Source organism: Zea mays, chromosome 9, assembly GCF_902167145.1.
Source record: "Zea mays cultivar B73 chromosome 9, Zm-B73-REFERENCE-NAM-5.0, whole genome shotgun sequence".
Classification (NCBI taxonomy): domain Eukaryota; kingdom Viridiplantae; phylum Streptophyta; class Magnoliopsida; order Poales; family Poaceae; genus Zea; species Zea mays.
The window spans coordinates 129288963-129305153 of record NC_050104.1 but is presented as its reverse complement, the minus strand read 5'-3'; the positions used below and the strand labels follow the sequence as shown (position 1 = coordinate 129305153).

At 44.1% G+C, this 16191-nt stretch overlaps 1 protein-coding gene, 1 long non-coding RNA gene and 1 pseudogene across 2 annotated transcripts; 1 reads left to right on the top strand and 2 right to left on the bottom strand.

The window, feature by feature from the left end:
* Positions 1–2553: 2553 nt before the first annotated feature.
* On the bottom strand, positions 2554–6189 carry LOC100382436 (Nuclear transport factor 2 (NTF2) family protein with RNA binding (RRM-RBD-RNP motifs) domain). The gene is made up of 9 exons (NM_001175178.1): positions 5997–6189; positions 5603–5655; positions 5377–5514; positions 4734–5279; positions 4374–4560; positions 4175–4296; positions 4042–4107; positions 3587–3650; positions 2554–3451 (listed from the first exon to the last, which is right to left on the bottom strand). The coding sequence occupies exons 2-9, from the start codon at positions 5651–5653 to the stop codon at positions 2871–2873; spliced, it is 1755 nt and encodes a 584-aa protein (NP_001168649.1). The 5' UTR covers positions 5654–5655; positions 5997–6189; the 3' UTR covers positions 2554–2870.
* Positions 6190–7081: 892 nt separating this feature from the next.
* On the bottom strand, positions 7082–7792 carry LOC103640277 (Werner Syndrome-like exonuclease; annotated as a pseudogene).
* A 2464-nt stretch (positions 7793–10256) lies between these two features.
* LOC111590149 (uncharacterized) lies at positions 10257–13793 on the top strand. Its single transcript, XR_002749265.2, has 3 exons — positions 10257–10907; positions 13184–13299; positions 13398–13793. It is a non-coding gene; the product is annotated as an uncharacterized lncRNA (long non-coding RNA).
* Positions 13794–16191: the final 2398 nt, after the last annotated feature.

The window sequence follows — 16191 nt, the reverse complement described above, 5'->3', positions numbered from 1 at the left end:
TCAACAATATGAAGAACTTCGCGCATACGGCGTATGCGCATGGAAACGGTATGCTCCATACCTTGCTGTTGATGTGTAGATCGATCTTGCTGTTCTTGTCAAGAACAGCGTGTTCTTCTTCTTTCCCTTCTCTGATTTCTCCTTGAGACAGAGACAGTGCTGATAACGTATTGTAATCTCTTGCAGTGCTCAGTGGTGAATCAGTGGAGAGACAAGAGAGAATCAGACAAATGACAGGGATGGTTTCTTTATTGCATGCAGAGCAGTATATATACAAGTGTTTCCAAGGGATGTGTCCCTTGGGAATAACTGTCACATGGATGGATTAGATCACATGTACAAATATTTTGTAACAATTCCAACACTCCGTACCTCCGCACCGCCGGCGGGGCCTTGAAGCCTAGTCCTCGCGCGACGTGGGCGAACCGGATGGCGACAGGCGGCGGTGGCTGACCAGAGCATGGGAGGCGTGCACTAAATCCAAAATATTTAATGGTGGCACGGGCATTGTGGGCTTGTGGCCGAGCAGCCACTGAAGCAGAGCAGGGCAGCGGAAGAGCCGTCGATCGAGTATGACCTGTCCACGAGGACAGCTGACCGCACCGCAGTCCGCACTCCGCAGTGGCCTGTCGCTATCGTGCGTGATCCGCCAGATCGCCGTTGCCGGAGCGAACCCAACGTCGCCGTCCTCGCCACTGTTCAGTTCAGGTGACCTGCAAACGGAAAGCTACACGGTGCTCATGGCAGCCGTCAAGCTCAAGCTTTACACGCATCTGTTGCCTAGTGGCCATGTGGATTTATTAGATTGAGAAGCCAGGAGCCTTCAGCCCTTTTAAAATTTATTCAACATAGTTTATGCTATTATCAACCTATTATTTCTTGTTACAATATCTAAAATTGTCATATCATATGTTATTATCATAATGTATAGTATCATGTATTATTTCGTAGTTCCCAAAAGACAGTTAAATGCTAGATGTATATGAGAGTATGAATTGTAGATCTGTTCGATGGTTCAGATTTTAATGTATATGATCTCATGTCAAAATAATATCTATCTTAATATACTGCTTTATTCTCTTTCTTATTTAATAACATGACGTATCACATTTGTATTCTATATGGCATGTATTAAATGAGATTGATAATGTGCACTGGAAAGTGGAAATAGCCTTAGCATACACCGCGGCGCGAACGAGGACCCATCGACGAGCGCGGATAGAGGAGACCCCGTCATGCAATAGCTACCGTATTCGAACCGCGCGTCTGCGAGTCCGTACTTACCGACGGAAACAGAGAAGATGTGGATAGGAGATGTATTAAAACAGAGAAGATGTGGGGCCTGTTTGGTTCAGCTTTTTTCTGACCAGTTTTTCTGAAAATCTGGTTGTGAAGAGAATCTAGCTGTGGAGAGAATCTGAGTATCATTACGATTACGTGTGGAAGAAAATAAAGTTATTCATAAGGCTTAGGATCTAGAAAGTGACAGATTCCTACTATTACAACGGCTTAACCGATTATGTGTTTATGTTGATTTTAGATGGTTTTTGCCCTCAACGAATTTTATTAAAGCTGACTGAAAAGCTGAGCATTTGACCGTCCGCAGCAGCTTTTGGTGGTCAGAAGCTGCTAGAAGCCGAAACAAACATGACTGTGGTCTGCTGTAGGATAGAGGATGCAGATGCTCTCCTTTCTTTGGCAGACACCTCCGAGGCTCCGATACCCGCCGGATGCAGCTATAGTGTTGCATGCCGCGAATAATACGCATTCGCGACGTGTTTGCGGTGCCTATTGGACTCAGTCTAGAGCAGCTTTTAGGTTAAAATAAACTCTGCTAAACAGTTTTTTTAATTAAAGAATAATTCTATGTAGTGATATGTTTCTTTCTAAAATAAGCTAGATGCTCCAGCTGCAAATGCACATAGTACTTCAACCAATAAAAAAAACTAGCCGAGCATCTGTGAGGAGAGCAGTGCAACTCATCATAGCCCTAGAGTTTGTTTTATCCTAGAAAAACATCCCTTCTTCCAGAAAAACAGAGCTCTATCAAATACGACACTAATACTGTCACCTCCGTCCTAAATAAAAATTATACAAAGTTTATTAACCAAGAGTAGTGGTATTTATGCTACCAGATACGTACATGGGTACTATAAAAATATATTATATGGTGAACCTAATAATACTTATCTAGGATAACAAACGCTGATACTTGCTTTTGAAATTTTGATCAGACTCTAAATTGTATACATAAACTATGAAATTTAAGGATCTAGGTTCGCTTTCTATTCATTTTTGAAGTAAGATTATTTAAGAACCTAAACAAATTGTAAAGCAAATGAGGAACACCGTAGGTGATACAGTTATTACTGATGCTTAGTACTAATAAACAACAGTAGTGACAACGACGAACCAACGCTTCGCATTATCAAATACCATGACAACTGCAATAAACATAGGCATACTTCGCATTATCGAATACCAGGGCAATAATAATAGCACTAAACATGGACATACTTCGCATTATCGAATACCATGACAATAATAGCATTTAACATGGACACTGATTTTTGCAGTCACCGCTTCATAAGATTAGTGTCTAACCTCCCACCAATCCTGATTGGCAGATGACACAAAGTTACGAACCATGGTCCAACACCCAGTTGACAAGCTCATCAACGGCAACAAAATTCACCTACCATCCACGGACGACTGCAACTACTAATCTCTTAGCGACCCAACACGGCACAAAAAAAAATAACCAAGCTGTCTGACAGCAATGCTCCTACTAAGAATAATCCTTGCACTCAGCTCACTTGAATGTAGCCTTATGCTTCCTAGTTTGATGTAAGCCTACCGCCTTGATGCCTCTACGCGGCCACAGGAGCTTGCTTGGCGCCATTGTTCACGCGACTGAACCTCCCATTCCCGTTCTGGTAGTAACTGTTCCCTGGTGTAGGTGAACCCCGTCCTCGTCCAGGGAAGTCATTCTGATTTCTGAAGTTGTTCCTCCTGTTGAAGTTCTCACCAACGCCGTCATTCCTGACGTTGAAGTTCTCGCCAACACCATCGTTCCTGCGGCTGAAGTTCTCGCCGCCACCGTCATTCCTGCGGTTGAAGTTCTCGGTACCACTGTCATTCCTGCGGCTGAAGTTCTTGCCACCATCATTGCGCCGGTTATAGTTCTCGCCACCATCGTTGCGCCGGTTGTAGTTCTCGCCACCATCATTCCGTCGGTTGTAGAACTCCCCCTCATTCCTGTGGTTGTAGAAGTCCCCTTCATTCCTGCGGTTGTACATCTCCCCTTCATTCCTGCGGTTGTACATCTCCCCTTCATTCTGGCGGTTGAAGCTGCCGCTGCTTCTGTAGTTTGTGTTGTCCACATAGCCACTTCCTCGCCCTCTAAAGTTATCACCATGGTACACTCCCCTGCCAGATTGGAAACGGCCACCTACACCATTGTACAGAGTCAAGAGTCCAATGACTACATTGCATAAATCAAACAATACCGACAAAGTGTTTAAAACGCCCAGCACAACAAATGGGAAATTGTGCTGTTTACTGCACTCAAATCAGTTACGCTTACCTCGTGAATTGGCTCTTTTCGCCTCAATGCCGACTTCTTTGTCCGCCATACGAATCGGAGATGCCTGGGTGAAAATAAGAATCATAACTTGGCCTCAGATTGTTACATACACTATCAAACAGATATCAGGTTAAAATATCACAAACAACACCAGCAGTTATCAGGCAGAAAGGGATTCAGCAGTCAATAGAAAGACTGAAATATCAATCATTAGAAATCATATATCCAGCTGAAACATCCACAGATAGTAGATTCATACAAGAACAGTGAATCCCAGTATTCATGTACTTTAGATGCTAACAAATTTCAAAACCACAAAGAAATCCATGATAAGGCAAAAAGGATTCTTTAGTACAGAAAGAAAACCAGTCATGTACAACAAGATCCAGAAAGGAAACTAATTACTACACCTACAGAGTATCAGTGACTGAAAGAATAAATAATAAAAGACTAACCTCAATTGCTGCTTGCATAGACTGCTGGGACTCGTACTCAACAAAACCAAAACCAAATCGATCAACCTGTACCAATGTGATATGAATAAACCAAATATCACAGATAGAAGAACCCAAAACCAAAATCCCTAACCTTATTGTGCCGGACTTGAACACCACCTGGCTTTATAGTACCAAATTTCTTAAATTCCTCCTCAACCATTTCAATATTGGCATGGAAAGGCAAATTCTTGATGAAAATTGAATAGCCTTGCTCTGCAGGGTAAGTCAATACAGTGACAAGATTGCTAATAATGCTAAAAGAAATAATAATAATAGGAAACCAAACAAACCATTGCGAGAAGAGTTGTTTTGGGCAACAATCCCATCACCGGTTCCAATAGCCTGGGTAGGTTTCTCAGATGGTTTCTCTAGGCCTTCGACAGCCGTGGACACTGGTTTAGGAGCTGGCTTCTGTTTGGAAACTGACGATGTTGTTTTGACAACTGGAGTTGGTGGGCCCTCCTTCATGACCTTGACCTGTGAAGCAAGCCGTCATAGGTACATAATTAATAAGCAAACTAAAAATCTGTATAGTGATATCAACCAGATCACTTCTACAGTAAACTAAGAACATAATCATGAGGCATGTGAGCTAATAAAGCAGAAAGCTTTGTAAAACAATAAATCAAACAGAATGTTAAATGACTCACAATGGATGCATAAGATTTCTTAGTAACATCCATCTGAGTTGGAGGGGGAGGAGCAACAAGTAGGGCCTTCTTTGGATCCTCTTTGGGCACTTGCACAGGTGGCTGGGTATTATCATTACTTTCAATGGCAGTCCCATTAGCAGAAAGATCACTTATTTGCTTCTCCGTGACATTACTATCAGCTGTCACATGGTCTGAGATCACACTCCCATCAGCTGGAATAGGTTCTGGTAGTGCTGAACATGTTTCAGATGCAGGTCTAACATTCTGACTGATTTCATTTTCTTGAGTAGCAACTTGATTTATCTCAGCTGGTTTCCTTTCCGAAATAAATCTAAATACATCAGTGAGAACAAAATAGCCACCACTTTCTTGTGGTGCTAGGAAGAATGACTGGGTAAACCTACGGAAAACGCCTTCATCCGAAGTCAAGGAACCAGTAACAACAATGAGCACCCCATCCTTGTGAGATAATTGTGCATCTGCAGTCTCTATCTCTGTTAAGCAGTTCCTGAAGTCCATAGACATGATTTTTTCATTAATATCCTGCACAGAAAAAAAAGTGGTTCCAAGAGTTAATCTCAACTTCAGATAACACGCCTATTGTATGAATAAGACCATAAATCTCCATATGTGAACTTACACGCATAGTGGTTACATATGCCATAATTCCATTGGAATCTGGTCGACCAAGAATACTTGAATCTTGGTAAAACTTGTGCACTTGATCTGGTTGTTCGTGTAAAATGTGGTAATATTGCTGAACGAAAGCGCCACTTATCTATAAACAACAAAAATAACATCCAGCAATATTTGTAAGGATCTCATGCAATGAATTGAAACACAGGACACATGAGAATATAGATTACCACGTGGGGACTTATAGGGTGGTTTACTGGGTTCCCTGCTTGCCCTGCCATTTCTGAAGGAGAATAAACAAATTAATGCGTTGCACAATAGTTATTCCTCACAAGAACCACAAGCACAAATGCATCTTGTAGAAGTGGACAAATAAGGATAAAAAAGGAATTAAAAAACAACTGAGGGAAAGAACCAGGGTCCGAAAAGCGGCACTAAGCGCACGCTTCAGCGCTAAGAGGACGGGTAACGCTTGGCATAACCGCTCCCAAAGCGGCGCGACCGCCTTGGTGGAGCAGCGGCTGCTAGCTCCCGCTGCCCTCAGACCGCGCGCGGCGCAACCGCCGGGGCCGAGCGCCGTTGATAATCCACCGGTGGCGGGAGGAGAGAGAGAGAGGCACGCACGCAGGGTCACCGGCCGGTGTGCGGAGGATCGGAAGCGAGGGCGCGAGACGACTGGCGAGAGGCGGGAGAGGAAGCCGCTGACGCTGTAGCTGAGATCCCGAGCCTGAGCGCCGCCGCCGACGCCTGTGTGCCTAGCGCGACTATGAAGATGGGAGATGAAGAAACGGCGGCGGCTGTGTCCCTTGGCTCGAGCGGTGAAAAGGTTAGGGTAAAGAAACGTGTGGTCTCGTGGGACTTGACTTGAGTTTGTGCTGAATTTATAGGCTTGGGCCACAAATAAAAGTCCGTACTATTATTTTTTATTTTTATTTTGTTAACATTTTGATAGATCATCACATAATTTATTGTATGCTGGATACTTTGTTTTAGAGTTAGTTTAGAAACTTTATTTTTTTTAAAGGATTTCTATTTTATAAAGTGAAAATAAATTATTTTTTAGAAATTTAAAAATTTCTTAAAAATTAGGGTTTCCAAACTATCCCTTAAAAATAAATATTAGATATCAAAAGATAACTTAAAAAATGTTATGACCATGTGCTCCGCCGGGAGCCTAATGACTCGCCCATGTGATGGGTCTGTTTTATCTTTCTTCTGACCAGTTTTTCTGAGAATTTAACTGTGAAGAGAATCTAGTTATGGAAAGAATTTGAGTATCGTGGAGATTACGTGCAGAGAAAGATAAAGTGGTCTAAAGGGTTTAAGATCTAGAAAGCGACGGATTCCTACTATCGTGATAATTCGACCGATTTTGTATTCATGTTTATTTTTTATGGTTTTTACCAAAGTGATTCTTATAGAAGTTAACTAAAAAACTGGAGCGTTTGACGGTCTACAATCTCTACAACTATTAAGAAGCCATTGTAGACTGCCCCCGCCCCTGCCCAACGCACAGCCCCGCGCGAAACCTCCGCACGCCCGCCTGTCCTCCGCATCCGCCGCGAATCTCGCACCCCTCAAGCCCGCACGCCGCGAAACCTCCGCTACCGAATCGATCTCACGCCCGCAAGCCAGCCCTCGCGAACCCCGCCGCCGCCGCCTGCGCAAGAAGCTGAGGAGGGCGTTCACACCTCACCCCTGCGCGAACCCTACTCGATCTGCTCGTCGGAGAGGGATGACGCGTCCGAGGGGGCCGTCCTCACCCGTTGCGGCTTCTCGACGTGGGCATCCATGACGGCTCTCGCGATGCCCTACAGGCCCGTGTTGCGGAGGTCCGGGCGCCCCATCTCCTTCGCCGCGAGTTCGGCCAGGTCCGGGCGCCCCATCTCCTTCGCCGCGAGTTCGGCCAGGTCCTCCGCGTTCGCCACCTCCAGCCCGCTGCGGCTTCTCGACGTGGGCGTCCATGACGGCTCTCGCGATGCCCTGCAGGCCCGCGTTGCGGAGGTCCGGGCGCCCCATCTCCTTCGCCACGAGTTCGGCCAGGTCCCCCGCGTTCGCCACCTCCAGGTCGTAGTCGTTCTCGAGCCCACACCGACGAATGTGTAGTCCGGGTCGCTGAGGAACTCATCCAGCGTGTTGGGGACGTAGTCGGCGTGAAGAAGCTGGAAGATGAGGCAGCGGCGCCCGACACAGAGCTGGTGGATGGCTGTTTTGCTGTAGGCGCCGCTAAAGCTGGGGCGCCACTCGACGTCCAGCCCGACGCGTTCGCGTGCCACCCGCACCGCAGGTCCGCGACTGCACCCCTTCTTCCCCCCCACACACTGCAACCGACCCCGCATAGGTCCGCCCCCCTCGCCGCGAGGCCCAGGATCAGAAGCGGCGGCCTCGCTCTTGCCGCTCATGCACGAAAGAAGCCCCATCGAGCCGAAGGCCGCGCGTCACGTTCCGGCCCTCGACGCCGTGCTCGACTCACATATTCAGGCGAAATTCGTTGCTTGGGTGCAGGCCGGTGGGCAGTGGTGAAGGCGAAGATGACAGCTATGAGATGGAGATTGGGTTGCCCATGGACGTGCAGCATGTGGCGCACATCACGTTCGATAGGTTCCATGGGTTACTTGGGCTTCCCTGTTGATTTCGAGCCGAAATGCCTCGCCTGCTCCCAGTGCGAGGCATGCCTCTTCGCCAAATTGATATCGAGCTCATGCTTCCAGAAATCTGATTTTCTTTTTTCAGAATTTACTTATGCAATAACATGAACTCTTTTCTAGCTCCAATTTTAGTTTTAGCTTGGATGTTGTTTGCACCTTTTCCCCTTCTTCTAATTCAAAATATATGGGCAGCAGTTGCACAGATTATATTATGTTTTGTTAGAAAGTTGTAAAATGTAAATGATGTTTGCTTGACATGGGGGTGGTTAAAAGTTTTAATTTGATGGCATGGTTGTTTCAGTACTATAGTTTTGATTCATGTCCTTTTGTTTGTGTTACAGCCTCCATGCTGTAGCAAGGTTGTTGTGGAGCGTCGACCACCTCGACCTACAGCTCAAAACTATGTAATGCTCCTCTCCTGCTCCACCTCGACCTATATGTGCTAGTGTGGCGCCTCTACAGTCTCTCTATTCATGTTTGATGCTAGCAGAGAACAAAACTAATGAATATTAAGCCTTTTAGAGATCAATGTCAGTATATTCAGAAAGCAGACCATATTCAGAAACCCAGTACTCTGTGGCCGCTCCTCTACCTGCTCGACTCGCTCTCCTCGCAGTACCGCGCCGTCGCCACGGCTTCATGCCTCCCAAATCTTCCCATCGCCGCCCCACCATGGAATGCCACCTCGGGGACGGCGCCGGGCGCCGGTGGTTGGCCGGGCGCACGTAGCGCCGTCGGGCGGCCTGGTGCTGGTCTCCAAGGATCCGGACAACATCCGCGAGATCGCCACTGGAATGGTAAGTTTTTTACTATTTGTATGTGTTATCAAGTTATTCCAGATAGTTCACTATATATAGTGTAGTTTTTACTTCTAATCATCTCTGTAGGTTGTCAATCCATGCCCATTTATTGAACTCTGGTCTGCTGCTCCTAACCATATAGAGAATGCTTTGAGAGATGTACACAAGAGAGCCACCCAAATGTTTGCCCAACAAGCAGTGGAAAATCAGCTCCAGCTTTTAATTGTAATTCTTCCTGAAGTTAGTGGTTCTTATGGTATGCATACTTTCTTCTTGTTCTGGGTCATACACACCTTACAGTTTATTAGAATTTTTGGTATATAAATGACTTCTACTTTTGCAGGTAAAATTAAAAGAGTCTGTGACACTTGGAGGTAAAGTGTCATTTTATTTCATCATTTGTTCTTAGTTCTTACCATTAGAGAAACATAAATACATATATATTGCCACAACTACTATGTAATTGACAAAAAAAACATTCTTTCACTTTTTTCATCTGACACACACACAGCATATGATGATAGTTGTGGCTATTCCTAAATGCACAGTAAATTGCAGCACATATGTCCTTTTCTCAGGAGGTCATTGCTATATTTTAACACATTGGTTTTTGTGGCGTAGGATAAAATCATTGTTGGTTCAACATCATTTGTTCTCAGGAGATGCTTGTTGAAGCTGAGAAGGCGAACCTCGAGGCTGCGAAGAAAGCAGTAGTGGCTCTGTCCCGTGATGTGAGATGTGCATATTTCTTTGTTGGTAAAATTACTTTGGCATTTCAAACTGTCGAAGCAGGAAATTTATGTTCGTGATTTTTTTTGCTGTTTTCAAATCAATGCTGATTGAAGACACCATTTTTTTCTCACAGATTGCAGTTTGATTTAAATGTCAGAAGGTGCAGTGTGATGAGGAGGCCTTTTGGAATCAACCACACCCACCCACTAAATGGATCACACCATTTGAATCAAGTCGTATCAACTAATGTTGTTTTAGAGTTTAGTGTCTTTAATGGGAAGTGTATGAATTGTAGTGTAACACTGAACTGTCCTTTGTGACATGTGTTCTTCAGTTTAGTCTGTTGTTGTTTGTAATATGTGCTATTGAATAGCCTTTTATTTTATGAACTGGACAATGGTCTTTGTGGTTCAATTATTGTGCTTCCTGTGTTCTTCAGTTTGCCAATGGCCAATGGTGAATGATGGTCTGGAATGCAGTGCAGTTTCTTTGCCATTAAAACTGAAGACAACATTTGTCTGCTTTTTTCACAGTCACACCATTTAGTGAATGATGGTCTGGACTGCAGTGCAGTTTCTTTGCCATTAAAACTGAAGACAACATTTGCCTGCTTTTTTCACAGTCACACCATTTAGCGAATGATGGTCTGGACTGCAGTGCAGTTTCTTTGCCATTCAAACTGAGATCGTGTTCTTGCCATTCTCGCACCTCACCTCCGCCTCCAATCACGGCCGCCAGGAATGCGCAGAAAGCTGCCCGCCAAGCGCCCAACTCGCCTCCAATCACGGCCGCAAGCCATGCCCCGCCTCGATTCCTTACTCTCCAATCCTGCCCTCCAATCCCAGCCGCCATCAGCGCCCTCCGTCAACTCCTACCAAAATCGAGCCCTAGCCGTCATCAGCGCCCTAGCCGCTACATGCCATGCGCTGCTTCGCCGCCAGTGCTCCAAATCTCGGCCGTCATCAGCGCCTCCCCAATTGGAGGAGCTCAGCATCAGCCACGGCCCCACCGCCTGGCCCCCATCCACCCCCCGAATTGGCAAGAACACGATCTCAGCAGTACGTATCTCCCCCACACCTCGCCCTCCATCCACATCCCCAAATGGCGTGCCTTCCTGGAATTATAAGTCCGAAGGGAGGCCACACACGAGACCACCAAGCGGACACACGCGAGTACATCCGACGCCCACCATCAGCCAAGTGATGGTCGATTACGAGTTCATCCTGCGCAATTCTTTCTCTGTGTTCAGTATGTTGTTCTTTTTGCTATACATGTGACTTTCGAAAGTCCTTGCAGGAGCCTACTTCTCAGTCGACAACTGGGTCGTCCTGCACTCCCGGCGTCGAGCCACCGCGGTATGTTCTATAAAATTTGTGTGCCGCCATGGTATGGGTTTTATACTTTTGTGGAACTAATTCTGCATGGGAAGGATTTGCTGCTCCGATTAACGCCTGAAACTGATAATAATTTCACACGCTAGAGATAGCGGTGTTTAGAAATTCCATAGAACAATGCTGGTAAACTGTTGGAAGCAGCAGGTAGTAACGCTGGGAGTGGGCCTACTACGCAATGTTGGGTGTTTAGTGTGTTTCTGCAATGTTTTGTGTTCAGTCATACATTGGACAGTCACACATAGGTTACAGGTTTATTTCTGAAATAAATTTATTTCTGAGACAGATTACAGGTTTACCGATCCTCTCCATACAACTGGTCGGTTATGTTTCATTCAATTTTCAGTTAAGTCATAGTACTAAACTGTACAGGTCCTGTTGAGTTTTCAGTTAAATCAACATGTTAATTTGGTACCATATTTTTAAAATATGTTCATCTTCTCTTGGTGCGTTTAAATATGTTAGTTTTGTACAATTCAAGTCTGTCAAACCAATTTTGCTAGACTATTTAGTAGTACGGATATCTTTATATAACGACTGCTCTTTGCTCATACTCCATCTAATTTTAGTGCCTGATTCTACTCATAGTACTAAACCACGCTGCTTGTTTCATATTGACGTTATAAACCTGTTGTAGAATTACGGTTAGAAACAATTTAGTGTTTGTGAGTGGTACAGGTCAAAATGCCTTTGATAACATACTGTTTTGAAATACACGGGCATCCATGACAATAGGACAAAATAGCCCTACACGGTATTTTGAATTTGCATCTGTTAAAATTCATATTGTACACAATATGGTCAAATTGTCATTTTGCCCATAGACCCATCCTTACCCAGTTGTTGACCACATTGGCCAAAGTGACAGCCAAGAATTGAGTCTTTGAGAACAATTCCCTTACGTATGGGAATTTACTGCCTTGGACTTTAGATCCAATTCTCCCATCTAGAATTAATTGCAACTCACACTTGCTTATAGTACGGCTGTCAATAGGCTCACTTTCTACGTTCACCATCCATACAGAGAGCCACAAATAACCAAGTGACACGAAGAAGGTGAATGTTCCCGAGAGGCCTATGTGTGACATGATGATCGTTGTTGCTAGGAAGCTTATGACATTTCCAAGATGGAATCCACCCATGGAAATGTCAACAGCAGTGGCACGCTCATGTGTTTGGAACCACCTGTTTCATGTTCAATTTTAGATAAATCACAAAAACTGAAATCTTGTTCAATTACATTGGCATCAAATAGGGGGGTGCAGTTATTTCATTTTATATACTTTGTAGCAACTAGAATTGACATCAGTATAGAAGAATGTATGCAGAGTCCAGAAAGTATGGTAAAGAGATGGTGAAGGCTTGTATGTGCACTTCAAAGAATGGGCCTAGAGCCCTAGACTACAATAAACAGATTAAATTTAGATTCCAACCAGCCATTCTCAAGTTCTTTTCTGCTTAGTCCATTCAAGCTTCAGAGGTTAATGTTTCTTAAGCAAGGCTGTCCAAAAACAACTCAATTATGAGTAGATTCAATGAGCGAAAATTGTTACTTTGGTAGGAAAGTGCTCATTGTCGGAAACGCAACACCTTCTGCAAGGCCAAAGAGTGCACGTACAACAAGCAACATGAGGGTGGAGCGGGAGGCAGCCCAAGGAGTGAGAATTGTGGCCAAGGACCAGAGTGCAGCAGCACCTGCCATCACCTTCTTCCCGCCATATTTTGTCTGCCAAAGCTCCTCCAACCATGGATGACAAAACATATCCCCATAAAAATGATGACTGCAGAAATTGGCGAGAATACTTAGCCTCTGTTGATCAGCTTAATAGCAAAATAGTTGTGCTTGTTCAGAACTATAGTCATGCATTGGGCATTTGGGCTTATTGATTTGAGTCTTCAGCAAATTTAAAACTATAGTCTTCAGCAAATTTTAAAATATGTTCATCTTCTCTTGGTGCGTTTAAATATGTTAGTTTTGTACAATTCAAGTCTGTCAAACCAATTTTGCTAGACTATTTAGTAGTACGGATTTCTTTATATAACGACTGCTCTTTGCTCATGCTCCAGCTAATTTCAGTGTCTGATTCTACTCATAGTACTAAACTGTACAGAGTAGAGCTTACAACTGGTCGTACCTTCCTGTTCATACAATTAGTTAGTTCCTGTTGATAACTGAATTGTAGCTATGTTACTTCCTTACTTCATTCAATTCTTAATTCACTACCTTTTCATTGTGATAGGTGAAGACAATTACCTACCCTCTGCAATCCAACTATATATAGAGATCGACGTCAAAAGGAACCTAAGGCTTTGTATTCAACAGGACCTTTACAAACGACTAACTTAAATCGGCGAGGTAACAACCAAATTATCTCACCATTCCATTTTTTATCCATTGATCCTACCTCTAATCATGTTCTGTCTTACTTTACCATTACGTCTTGTTTACTATAGAGTAGAGAATAAGGCAAGGATCTTCGAGCAGAATGCCACTGATAGTGAGTGCAAGGTCGATCCTAAAGTGCTCTCCAAGCTATATGATCCGTGGGTGATGCCACATACCAAGGATGTCGAAGTTGAGTACCTCCTGCGCTGCCTTGACTAATCACCGATTAGCTGTAGCTGTAAATTTTATGTATGCATGGTTTCAGTTGTGCTCGAACCAATTGTCTTGACCTTGAATGGACATTTTGATGTTTATTTCATCTGATGCGTCATGTTTCATGACGTAGACTTTCATTTCTTGTGATTGATTTATAGTGAACCTGTAAGATGTAAAATGACTTTTATGACAAAACCAGCTGCAAGAACAGAGTATTCTGAGAAACCTTTGTTGAAGTAAATGTAATTGAGTTTCCTAGCAATCTTGTTCCTGCTGGTATCATATTTCTTTGAGATAATCTTATTCATCAGTTTTATATGGCTTTTGCTATGAACAAAAGCTATGTACTTGTCTGGATTTTGTATATCATAGTGATATTTGTCGATCTATATCTATTTTTTACTCCCGTTGCAACGCACGGGCACAGACCTAGTAACTTTTGGTGGCTTATAACATATCCAAAAGAATCCCATAAAATCATCCCTTAAAAGTAGTTTTTGGGGTTAGCTTAAAACATAATGGAATTGTTTGTTTCTTGTGCTCTCCAACGGGCCACCAAAAAATAAACCAAAAACCCGAACGGGCCAACCCATACTCGCATAAGGCCACCACATCATGCTTTGCAATTAACATAACTGTTGCAAGCCTGGTCCAAATGCACATGTCGTATTTGCCAAGATACTTCTCAGCTGTCATTGTATTTGCCAAGATCCTTCGCAACCGTCATCAACGCCAAACACATGGGTGTTCCCTGTGCCGTCAGCCAGCACCGATCTCCATCCCTGTGCACCGATGGTATTGAGTGGTTGTGCGATGGTCTAGCGGCGTGTAGATTTCATGGAAAAAACACGGATGTGAAGCGCCTGCAACCCGCGACCAAAAAAATTGAATGGGTCGGCGGGGAGACCTGAGATGGGCCGGTGGGAAATGTTTTGGGGAACCAAAACTTCTCCTGTTTGTAGCTACAAAATAGAAATTTTCTGGGGCTATCAAAAAGTTAGGAAAGGTTTAGAAGACCTGTTGGAGGCTTGATTTTTCCTATTTCTCTTTACTTTTATGTTAGGGGACATTTTAAGAGACCTCTTGGAGATGTTCTTAAGAAGACCAAACAAACATGGCCGATGAGAGAGAGGTCATGTCTGCAAGAAAGTCAGAACAAGATAATGATAACAAAGATCCTGTCATATTAGATAATAAGATCGATATTTATATAAATGTGATAAAATCTAATTGATAACAATGCAGATAATGATAAATTACTCGGTTATTGGGATAGACTTGGTAGCCTTGGTTACTATCCCTAACCTATAACTGACCATACATCTCTATTGTGTTTAAGCATGAGTTTCTTACTTTGTAATGGTGTCTCATCCAATCACACGCAGTGAAAATAAAAGATATATATAAGAATGAAAGATATATACTAATAGAGGTAAGTTACCCGATAATTTGGGATAGACCCAGGTAGGCTTGGTTACTATCCATATCATATAGCCGACCTAAATACATATTTTTCTACTATATTTAAATGTGTCTCTTTCTTCATGTGTCATCCATTCCTACGCACGCGCACACGTCATCATGTATCGTTCATTCCCACACGGTGGAAACAAAAAAACGGAGCATTAATGGGGGGTATGGGGGGTTCAAACCCCAACCCTCTCACAAAGCCAGGGCTCAGTTGCAACCACCGGAACATATATCCACTTGTGTTATATAAATAATATATATATACACTAATACTTTGAAAATCAAATATATACGATCGTGCTTGAAAAAATATCTTATTTAAACAAGATCTATCTTTATGATATATAGAAATCGTAGCAATATACGGGCAACTAACTAGTCTCCTCTAAATGCCACAAAGAGGAGGCTATTGTTTCACATCGAGAGCTGACCTACATAAATATTCATGTCTTTTGTACCTTTACCTTTAGATTACTTGGTGTCGGAGAGTAAACTCCAGTGTAGCACCCCGGTTTTTTACTCTAAGGTTAGAAACCCAAGCTTCTTAACCCCCCTAAACCCTAAGCCTCCTAAGCATTTTATTTCTCATATGCATTAAATCATGTTTGCTGCTTCTTCACTCGAGAAGTCTCACCTAGCATCTCATTTTTACACCTAGAAAATCTTATATATATATATAAAGAAGGAAAGGGAAATAGGAAAAGAAATGAAAAGAAAAAGGAAAACCCTCTCCCCTCGGCTGGGTCGGCTTCGGCCAATGCTCGCGCCAACCCCCGTGTGTTCGCCCGCTCTCCCCTCACTGCGGCCTATCTCCAGCCCACTCGTGCTTGCCCGTGTCAGCCCACGCGCCCTCGCCCTGGTCTCTCGTTGCCCGCTCGACCCCCCTCGTCAGCACCCACCCCCTCGCCCCGTGCACTCGCTCTCCCTCTGTCAGACGAGCCCTAGCCGTCAGTCCCTTCTCCCTCATAGGCGCACGGCGTCGACGCTTTTTCCGCAGGTCGTCGTCCTCCCTCCACCTCCCTGACATTACTCATGCCAGTGAAGTTTTGCACCGCTTGTCCCCTTCGTTGTTGTGCTCATGTACCTACACGACATCGCACTCACCGAACTGTCATGTCCCCGCTGTTGTGTCGCCATTACTGTCGCTATTGGGCTCCTCAACGGCGCCAGCCAACC

Coding starts and splice junctions, on each gene's coding strand:
- LOC100382436 (NM_001175178.1), bottom strand. CDS start 5,653: ATGGCAGGGCAAGCAGGGAACCCAGTAAACCACCCTATAAGTCCCCAC. Junction 4,561..4,733: donor AGAAATCTTATGCATCCATT/GTGAGTCATTTA, acceptor CTTGCTTCACAG/GTCAAGGTCATGAAGGAGGG. Junction 4,108..4,174: donor TTCAAGTCCGGCACAATAAG/GTTAGGGATTTT, acceptor ACATTGGTACAG/GTTGATCGATTTGGTTTTGG.